Consider the following 10,124-nt stretch of genomic DNA (forward strand, 5'->3'; position numbering starts at 1 on the left):
TATCCCCGCTGTCTCTGACCGCTGCTGACCCACCTCTCGTCCCCCAGACCAAGCTGCTGACCCAGTATGTGCTGAGTCTGGCCAAGTACGACCAGAACTATGACATTCGTGACCGAGCGCGCTTCACCCGGCAGCTGATCGTCCCCTCGGAGCAGGGTGGGGCCCTCAGCCGCCATGCCAAGAAGCTCTTCCTGGCACCCAAACCAGCCCCAGTGTTGGAGTCATCCTTCAAAGGTGGGAGCTGAAGTCAAGGGTAACCTCCAGGGGCGGGGGGTGGGGGAGGCGGGGTGGGAAGGAGGGGAACTGGCCAGGACCCCATACCCAGATCTTCCCCCTGAGGTCCCAGTCTTAGCCAGACACCAGGACTTCGGCAGAAATGCCAGTCTCTCTGCCCCTCACCCCACCCCTGCCCCCACCCACAACCACCACCAGCATCATCTCACCTGAGTCCCTGCCCTCCCAGCCAGCATGGCTCCTGCTCCTCTCTTGTCTGGCGCCCCCGTCCACCTCCCTCCCTGAGCCAGCACTATGTATCCAGATTTAAATACCAAGGACCCCGGAAGGTGGGATGTCAAACAGCATTCAGAGGAGAGGTATAGATTTGTTAAGAGTCCTGAGAAAGTTGCCAGTGCTCTGGGCTGCCACTGGAGCTCTGCCCAAAGGCTGGGCCTTCAGCCTTGCCTCTGTCCTTGGGCTCGTGTCCTGTGATAGGGGCCCTGAGAGAGGCTGGGAGGGGACAGTCCGCCAGCTGGCTCCCTGGACCTCGGAATCCTGAAGGGGACCTGGCTCCCTTACAAAGCTCGGTTCTCCTGGGTGTCTTTTTGTTCATTTTTTTTCTCTTCCCTGGACCTCAGGAACAGGGAAATTCTGAGGGATGGGGTGGATTTGAACGTCTGCCAGGAAGGAGGAAGTCCCTTTCTCCTTCCCAACCCATCCCCGCTCACAAGTCTCCAATACACAGGCTGGACCTCTGGCCTTGACTTCTTCCCACTCCCGTTCAGACTGCTCACCTCTCCCCACGGGGCCTGACCAGGCTGCCTTCCCCTCCTCGCCCCAGCCTGGCCAGCCTCTTCTTCACAGGTGCTATCCTCATACCATCTAGGCCTCCTTCCCAAGCCTGGCCATGCTGAGGCACACAGCCCCCGCTGCCTTGGAAGAGAAGCCTCACTCACATGTCTGCTTCCCCGTTAGGCAGAACCAAGTAGATGGGCCTGCAGCCTCTCCCCACACCATCCCCCTACCCTCCCTCGCAGTCCCACCTGCCCCATACCTCAGCTCCTGATTGAGCCAGGCCAGACAACCTGACCCTCTGGCCTATCTTCCTGAAGGTGGAGGAACCCGTACAGGACACGCCCACCCCTTTTGTCTACCTCGATAAGGGATCCCAGCCAGAATCACCACCCCACCTGGGAGACAACGCCCAGGACATTTCCTAACCCCTACTCCTGGCCTGACCTCTAACCCTACCCCCAGACCGGGACCACTTCCAGCTGGGCTCACTGTCCCACCTGCTCAATGCCAAGGCCACAGGCTACCAGGAGCTCCCAGACTGGCCAGAGGAGGCTCCAGACCCATCTGTGCGGAACGTGGAGGTCAGCGGGGTGAAGGGTTCAATTGTGTGTGTGGGGGCGGGGGGGCACAGATAGCAGAGAGTCCTGGCCGTGCTGGCCCAGCCCTCCTGACACCCTCCCCCCATGCAGGAAGAAGATCTGTCCCTTATCGAGACCCACGTGGGCCTGTTGGGCGAATACACGGAGGTCCCCCTTCCCGTGTGCCGTGTGCCCTCTGCTCTGTGTGCAGTGCTCTCTCTCGTACCCTGTGCTGCCCCTCCCCTCCACCTCATCATTCCCTCTTGGAGACAGGGCCAAGCAGGGCCCAAGAAGAGGCAGGGTGAGAGGCAAAGAGGCCCTGTGCTTTCCTTCCTCCTCCCCAGCCATGATTCAATGCTTCTCTCACCCCACCCCCACTTCCAGGTACCAGAATGGACCAAGTGCTCCAATCGAGAGAAGAGGAAGGAGAAGGAGAAACCCTTCTATTCTGACTCAGAGGGGGAGTCAGGCCCCACAGAGTCTGCAGACAGCGGTGAGGAGAGAGCAGAGCTGGGGACTCTGTGTGCTTCACATGGCCTCACGTGCCCACGGGGGCACGCACCAGTTTGTGTGCATCTGTGTGTGAGTCGGTGGTCCTGAGGGATTGCACGTGCCATACACATCCACCTGTGTCCTGGTTGGTCCGGTTGGCATCTGGGGCCAGGGGCAGCTCAGGGGGCTGCAGCTTCAGTGCTGAGTCAAGTTGGGACCCCAGGGCACCTGCTCTGGACCCAAGGAGGTCTGCACCCAGGGAGGAGGTCTGAGACAGTTCCTCCACAGACCCCGAGTCCGAGAGTGCCTCGGACAGTAAGAGCAGCAGTGAGAGCGGCTCTGGGGAGTCCAGCAGTGAGTCTGATAGTGAAGACCAGGAGGAAGAGAAGGGGAGGAGCAGTGAGAGGTAAGAGGGGAGCCAGCCAGGTGGCTGGTGGGGTTCAGGGGTCTCCTCTGGAAAAGGAGGGGGAATGCTCAGCCTTAGCCACTCTAAGAGCCCCTGATCTGGTGGGGCCTTCAGACCCCCAGTGCACTCCCATGATGGCTGCTGTGGCTGGCTACAGAGGGTCTCTGTGCTGAGCCTGCCCCCTCATGGGAACAGCAGGGAGAAGCATTGGGGGACCAGGGACCCAGGCCTGTTTAGAGTTCTCACTGGAGCCCAGACATAGGAGCCCAGCTGGGCTCTACTGGCTCAGGCTCCCTCCCCTCCCCCCACTTTCCTGGTCTTTTCCTGCTCTTCTGTGAGGCAAGGGCAGGTGTGTCCGGGCCGGGCCTGAGCCCCATTCACCCCCTCTCCTCCAGTGAACAGAGTGAGGAGGAAGGTGAGAAGAGGAAGATGAAGAAAAGGAAGAAGGTGCCCGAGGGACAGGGAGAAGGTTCATCCTCAGAGGAGGACAGCGATTCCAGCAGTGGCTCATCAGAATCTGAGAGAACATCAGAGACGGAGGAGGAGCAGGTGGAACCTACCTCTTGGAGGAAAAAAACAGTGAGAGCCTTGGGGCAGAGAGGGGGGTGGGCTCATGGGCCAGGGGCTTTCCCACATCCTGAGGCAGGCCAGTCACCTCCCCACCATCTAGAATAGACCATGGCATCATCTACCCAACCCAGAACAGGCCAGGTGCTCTCCTCCTGCACCTGTATCCCATTTTTGTCTTTCAGCCTCCCAGTGGCAAAAGCGCCCCGGTAGCCAAGGAGATCTCCTTGCTTGACCTAGAGGATTGTGAGTTTGGGTAGAAGTCACTGGGGGAAGACCTTGGGAAGGTGGCTTAGGAAGGTCCCTAGGAGCTCTGGATTAGGTTCCCCAGGGCTCTGGGGTAAGGGGAGCAGACGGAACACACTTTTGGGGTCAAGAGGGCAGAGGGACAGCCTCCCCAGGTGTGGGGTTGGGATACAGGACCTGGTGTTCCTGTAAGAGCCCCCAGGATGCCACGTGCTTCGCTGTCCGTGGTGCTGAACCATCTCCTTCCCTGAGCTTTGGGTTCCCTGCTCAATCCAAGCCGATTCCACGTTGCCTCCCTCATCGTAGCCTTCCTCATCTGCTCCCACAGTCACCCCTCCCAGTGTCCAGCCTGTGTCTCCCCCCACGATCGTGTCCACCAGTCTGGCTACTGACCTGGAGGGCCTGACGCTCACAGACTCCCCGCTGGTGCCCTCAGTGAGTGGGATGGGGGAGGGACACATGTCTGGGGTGCATCTTACAGTGTGGATTTGTGTGTGTGGAGGAGGGGTGTGATGTAGGGGATAGCTTTGAGTCCCCATTGCTGGGTGACCCCAGGTGAGGACAAGGCAGGGACAGGCTCTCTCCTTGTTCATTTCTATACTGGCCCTCCTCCACCCCTCCAGCTGCTGAGTCCAGTGGTAGGTGTTGGGAGGCAGGAGCTGCTGCACCGTGTAGCCGGTGAGGGGCTGGCCGTGGACTACACCTTCAGTCGCCAGCCTTTCTCTGGGGACCCCCACATGGTATCTGTGCACATCCACTTCTCCAACAGCTCTGATACCCCCATCAAGGGCCTGCACGTGGGCACCCCCAAACTGCCCGCCGGCATCAGCATCCAGGAGTTCCCTGAAATCGGTACGGAGGGCCTTGGACATGTTGGAGGAGGGGGCTCCTGGGCAGTGTCAGTCTTTCTGTGGCTGCTGATGCCCCCTCTGTGCCAGGCCAGGCCATGAGGGCTCAAAGAGGGCATCTAACATGATCGTGCCCTTGTAGATAGTACAAACTAGGAAACAAGCACGTTTGTATCAGGGCAGAAGGTGCTTGAGGCAGACAGTATGGGCCTTGGTTGTTTCAGGACTGACTTACATGAGGTAAGGGTGGGTGGGAAAAGGGTATTTAGAATTCAGAAGAAAACCAGGAAATACTCCAGGGACCTAGAAAGCCAGGAGTGCATAGAGGGGTGGTCAGCTCTGGCAGTGAAGGAGAGAATGGGTATGGGTTCCAGACCTATCAGGTGACAGTATCTTTCCCTGTCCCCCTTTCCCTGCCCCATACCACTGCAGAGTCACTGGCACCTGGAGAATCTGTCACTGCTGTAATGGGCATTAATTTCTGTGACTCAACCCAGGCAGCCAACTTCCAGCTGTGGTGTGTATCCAACTCAGGGTGGAGTGGGAGGGTGGGCTGGAGAGGGGAGGGGGCAGAATGTCAGGGATACATCATGGCCTGCTGGGTTCAGAAGTCATCCCAAGCTCTCAGATCTTCTCTCACTCTTTGTCGCCTCCAAAGTGGGAGGTGAGGGGAAAAGGTGCCTCACTTCATTTCCTCTCCCTCCATTTCCTCCCCACCCTTCCCAGTACCCAAACCCGGCAGTTCTACGTCTCCATTCAGCCACCCGTTGGGGAGCTGATGGCTCCCGTGTTCATGAGCGAGAATGAGTTCAAGAAGGAACAGGGTGAGTGCTCCCCAGGGTGGACAGGGAGGGGCTCGGCACCACCCACTGGGGCCCTGGAAGCTCATGGTGCAGTCCTGCTGGAAGGGCCTCAGCATCGTCAGAGTGTGGGCCTCTGGCAAAGGCTTCACAGAGGGTGGGACACTTCAGTGAAGCTTTGGAGAGAGCAGGACTCAGCCAGGCAGAAAATTCTAGGCCTGCATTCCAGCTTGGGAAAATATCATGAGTACGTGTTGGTGAAAGTTTGCAGGAACTGAGGAGAAAGACAATTTGGTTTGGAGCTTAGGAGTCCGTAGTACACAGAGGTAATAAGAACAAAGCTGAAAATGAGATGTTTGGTCTTGCATCTGGAAGTCTTGAATGCTGTGCTAAAGCATTTCAGTCCCAGAATTTCAGAGCTGGGAGGGGTCACCAAAGTTATCAGGTCCACCTCTGCTGTGAGAGAGATTAGGACTTCATTAGACTTCATTTTCCTAACAGTGCAGAGGTCGCCAGAGGTGTCTGAGGAAGGGGCCAGCTTCAGGCCTCTGCCTCAGCAAGGGGGATCTGGCAGCACCCACAGCAAGGACTGGACTGGGGGGAGCCTGCAGTGGGGAACAGAGGCGGGACAGCCTAAGCAGGAGAAACGTGGGGCTTTGTGAGTCCTGGCTTGAAATTCTGACCCCGCCACTCACTTGGTGTGTGACCTTGGCCTAAATTCTGTGACTATAAGGCTATTGCAGTAGATCTGGTGAGAGAAGGTGGGAACCAGATGAGAGCCACAGCAGAGGGAATGCAGGGCTGGGTGGGTAGGGGGAAGGGGGCAGCCGTGGGCAGCTGCCCTGAGAAGGAGAAGAGGGAGGTATGTGGCGATGGCAGGGAGAACTCGGTGCCCTTCCCCTAGATCAGGACTCGGCAAACTTTTTTCCGTAATGGGCCGGAAAGCAAACATTTTAGGCTTTGTGGGCCACGTGGTCTCTGCTACAATTACTCGGCTCTGCTGCTATTAACGCAAAACAGCCCCAGATAACGTGTAAATGAACGAGCGTGGCTGTGTTCCAATAAAATTCTACTTATGGACAGTTAAATTTGAATTTCACATAATTTTCATATGTCACGAAATATTAATCTTTTGATTTTTCCCCCCAGTGTTTTAAAAATATAAAAACCACTGTGGGCCGTACAGCTGGCAGGCTGGATCTGGCCTGTGGTCTGTAATGTGCCGAGCCCCGATCTGGAAGAAGGAGGAATGGGTTAGGCAGGGGAGGAGGGAAGATCATGGTTGGCTTCAGATAAGAGGACTGTGAGGTGCATTTGGGAAATTCAGGAGGAGGTGTTTAATAAGCCACTGAAGATGCGGGTCTGTGCCCCAGAAACACCTCTAGGCCAGAGTCATGAGTACAGAGGTGATGGAGGTGACAGCCAAAGCTGTGAGTATGAGTCAGATCCCCCTGGCAGAGAGATGGGTGGGAAGATAAGAAGGCCAAGGAACTTCCTTGTGGAAAACCCGCATGCTTCCGGAGAAGAAGGAGGGGAGGGATGAAGAGAAGGAACAGAGTAAGAGATGGAAGGGGAACCAGGAGAGATGAGAAGGCACAAGGGTGCCCTGGGGTGGTCTACAGGCCAGGATGACCCAAGACCTTCAGCTCCAGCAGACAGGAGGCTGCCCACATCAGAGAGCAGGCCATCGCCCAGGGAGACAGAGGCCATCTGCAGTGGGTTGGAGGAGACCAGGGCTTGAGGAAATGGAGCCCTCTTGGGAGGACTTTGGCCACGCAAGGGAGGGATGCACGGCAGTGGCATGAGGCGGGAGTCTTGCTTCCAGAGGGGACTTTTTAGGGACTTGGAGACTTGGACATGGGGAGAGTGAAGGGATGGGGCAAGGAAATGTCACTAGTCTGGAATTAGGAGAGGCAGGGGCAGCAGGAGAGGGATGTCCGTTCTCAAAAGGAGGAGAGGGGAAGCAGCAGGGAGGGGACAGGGGCTGAAGAGGAGGTGGCAGGAGGGCAGGCAGGGTGTCGCATGGCTGGCCTAGAGTGTGTGAGTGGAGAGGAGAGGTCAGCCCTGTAGAGGAGAGGTTGTGGATGCCTGGGGGCTTTGGGAGCCCTGGCCAGGTACGGAGCCGTTGCCTCCTTGAGCTCCTCTCCAAGCTGACTGGCCACCATGTCCGCTGGTGCCTCCCTCCCAATGGGATGGTCGCCCGGATGTCTGACGCTGGGGAAGTGCCAAGTCAGTCTTTGGTCAACAACGCGGATAGAGCCCTGGGTGGGGTGGGGTGGGGAGGCTGGCTTCCCAAAGGAGGGTGTGGTCCAGGAGGAAAGTAGTCCCTGCTCAAGACAGAGAGAGGTTCACACCTGCTCTTAGCATGAGACCTGCCAGCCTGAGAACTTGGTGAGGATACCCCGTGGTCAGACTCAGGAGCCAGCCTCTGGACCGTGTGGCCTCCGCCCTCATCATGACCTCTGTCCTCAGGAAAGCTGACAGGCATGAGCGAGATCACAGAGAAGCTCACACTGCCAGACACCTGTCGGAATGACCACATCGTGGTGCAGAGAGTGACTGCCGTTGCCAACCTGGGTCGTGTCCCTTGTGGGGCCTCTGATGAGTACAGGTACTCAGCCCCCAGCAGAGGGGAGAGGCGGGCTTTAGGGAGGCCTGCTTTGCAGGAGGGTCGCATGCCCAAAGGCCGAAACCCTTCCTCTACCCTCACCGCAGATTTGCGGGGAGGACGCTGACCAGTGGGAGCCTGGTCCTGCTGACCCTGGACGCCCGGCCCACTGGAGCCGCCCAGCTGACCGTCAACAGCGAGAAGATGGTGATCGGCACCATGCTGGTGAAGGACGTGGTGCAGGCTCTGACCCAGTGATTCCCGAGGGCTGTGACCTCTTTGACCCCTGCTTCTCTCTCCCTCATGACATCTGGGCTGTTAGCCCCACTTGTCTTTCCTCTCTCTCTCTCTCTCTCATAGCAGTTTCCTCATGCCAGAGAGCATCGGTGGGGGGGGGGGGACTCTTGCCCTCTAGTCACTACCAGGCTCCCCCGCAGCCCCTCCCCCGCCCTGTGGGTCCCCTAGCGGCCTGTGTTGGGGGAGCCGCTCCCTCCAGTCTTCCCGGCTTTCTGTAGCTATTTCTGCAGCAACATCCCAATAAAGTGTCTTCTCCCTACATGCTGGCTCAGCTTTCCTTCCTTCTGAGGGGATCCAGGGGAGATAGCTGCTAAGTGTGACCATGTGACCCTTGTGAAAGATCATTACTTTCTAGGGACGGCTGTGACTGACTCTCATAGGTGACTCTGGTTGTACCCCAAGGTGACGATCCCTTAGTCCCCAGGCATGTGTGCGGAAGAGACATCCAAGCAGGGATGGGAAGGCCAAGCCGGAAGAACTCCTTGGTCCTGCAAAAGCAAGGCCTTTCCGGTGATTATTGGTCCCCCTGGATTTCCCTCCTGGGCCTCTCTTTGGGAGAGACTCATAATGTGGGGGACTCTGCAAACATAGGCGCGAAGTTCAGAATATGTCAACTGTGGAGCCCCCACCTTGCTGGGGAGATGACCCGACCAGCCCTCCCAGAAGGGGAAGAACGGGAAAGAGATGGAAAGTGCTTCTCAAACAGCCCAGCGTCAGATCACTTGCAGATTTCGTTAACATGCAGATTCTGATCAGTGTCTGTGGTGGGGCCTGAGAGCCTGCATAGAGAGAGTGCACACGCGTGGGTGGGGGGAGTGCAGAGAGAGAGAGAGGGAGACAGGATCTGAAGCAGGCTCTGCGCTGACAGCCGACAGCCGGATGGGGGGCTCGAACTCACAAACCATGAGATCCTGACCTGAGCTGAAGTTGGAAGCTTAACCGACGGAGCCACCCAGGTGCCCCCAGATTCTGCATTTCTAACAAGGTCCCGGTGGCAGATGCCGTCGCTCTGTGGATACACGTGTGCGGTGAAGATGTGGAGGGAGCCCCTGCCCCTGGGACAAGCCTTCTGGAGGTGGTCGTCAGGGTCATGGCCCTCCTTGATGCCTTTCCTGGTGAGGAAAGAGGCCGAGTGAGCAGGGGTCCCAAAAGGTGTAAAAAACAACACAGTAGCATGTATTCCAACAACAACAACAAGAGTCTGTGATCAATGAGTTTCAGAATAATGGGTTTAAATGAAACAAGGTTACTTCCCACAGGCCTTCTCAGCGCCTTTACCATGACAATTTGCACTGTGACCTAACCATCCCCAAAGGGGCTAGGGAAGTGTTACCCAAACTCAGTTCTGACTTTGGAACACTCCCCTCCCCCCCCCCCCCACCCCGAACACTGTGACTGACTGGGTTACAAGGAACACACTCAATGATAGTTTGAGACATGATGCCTCAGCTTCTGATCCTCTGTGCTTCAGACTCGTCCCTTGGCGGTATCTTCTCACAGCCCTGTTGCCCCATCCCCGAGCGAGTCTCTGCAGGGTAAAGACAGGTGCGGCAGGTGTTCCATCCTCCCATAGGGGACACCCAGGGGACACCCCCGCCTCCATCTCTGGGGACTTGCCGGGCTCCGTGGCACCAGAGAGCAGCTGCAGCCACTGCTTTGTGAGGAGCCTTGGAGCCCCACAGTCTCCCTGGGATCACTGTTTTTTGTCACTGCAGGTTTGGAGATGGGACTGATCTGCCAGTCAAGGGCCACTCGAATGGTCGACTTGTTCTCATTTCTGTCACTGAATCAGCACTGCCCACAGCATAAGAAGGTGAGAGCAGTTTCCCAGGGAATTTGAACAGGACCATCAGAGAATTACCAACGATTCTGTGCTTTGCAACAAAGGTCCCAGATGGACTCTGTTAGGAGCCGGAAGTGTACCCCCTGACCCCTCTCCAGGAGCTCACAGCCCGGACTCCCACAGCCTCTGAGAAAGGGGAGCTCTAACCCTGAGCGAGAATCCCGAATGCTGGAACTTTTAGCAACCACACACCTTCCCAGCTTCTCCCTGGTACCTGGAAAGAAAGAATGCTTGTCTTCTGTCTGCGATCTGGGAAGACGCAAGACACATACGTCCCTGTCTGTATTTTTAAGGGACTGTTTTAAAAAATACTATTTGAGAAATGTAAATGTAAACATAATATTCATGTAGAAAATTGTACAGATCACAAGTGTGCAATTTGATGAATAACCCATGTAAACAAGAGACTGAGTGTGACGGCACACCCA

General features: G+C 56.9%; 1 protein-coding gene across 4 annotated transcripts in view; it reads left to right on the forward strand.

The window, feature by feature from the left end:
- AP3B2 (adaptor related protein complex 3 subunit beta 2) overlaps positions 1 to 8,135 on the forward strand; it is a 34,305-nt gene extending 26,170 nt beyond the window's left edge. For 3 of the 4 annotated variants that reach the window (XM_027068181.2, XM_027068180.2, XM_027068179.2), the window contains exons 15-26: positions 48 to 234; positions 1,474 to 1,592; positions 1,974 to 2,082; positions 2,370 to 2,487; positions 2,883 to 3,066; positions 3,240 to 3,300; positions 3,629 to 3,735; positions 3,924 to 4,152; positions 4,581 to 4,665; positions 4,875 to 4,972; positions 7,421 to 7,559; positions 7,664 to 8,135. In XM_027068181.2, coding sequence (XP_026923982.1) covers positions 48 to 234; positions 1,474 to 1,592; positions 1,974 to 2,082; positions 2,370 to 2,487; positions 2,883 to 3,066; positions 3,240 to 3,300; positions 3,629 to 3,735; positions 3,924 to 4,152; positions 4,581 to 4,665; positions 4,875 to 4,972; positions 7,421 to 7,559; positions 7,664 to 7,814 — 1,587 coding nt within the window. In that variant the 3' untranslated portion in view covers positions 7,815 to 8,135. The remainder of the gene's footprint in view (positions 1 to 47; positions 235 to 1,473; positions 1,593 to 1,973; positions 2,083 to 2,369; positions 2,488 to 2,882; positions 3,067 to 3,239; positions 3,301 to 3,628; positions 3,736 to 3,923; positions 4,153 to 4,580; positions 4,666 to 4,874; positions 4,973 to 7,420; positions 7,560 to 7,663) is intronic. The other variant, XM_027068182.2, reaches the window with a different exon arrangement.
- Positions 8,136 to 10,124: the final 1,989 nt, after the last annotated feature.

This window comes from Acinonyx jubatus, chromosome B3 (assembly GCF_027475565.1).
Source record: "Acinonyx jubatus isolate Ajub_Pintada_27869175 chromosome B3, VMU_Ajub_asm_v1.0, whole genome shotgun sequence".
Lineage (NCBI taxonomy): Eukaryota > Metazoa > Chordata > Mammalia > Carnivora > Felidae > Acinonyx > Acinonyx jubatus.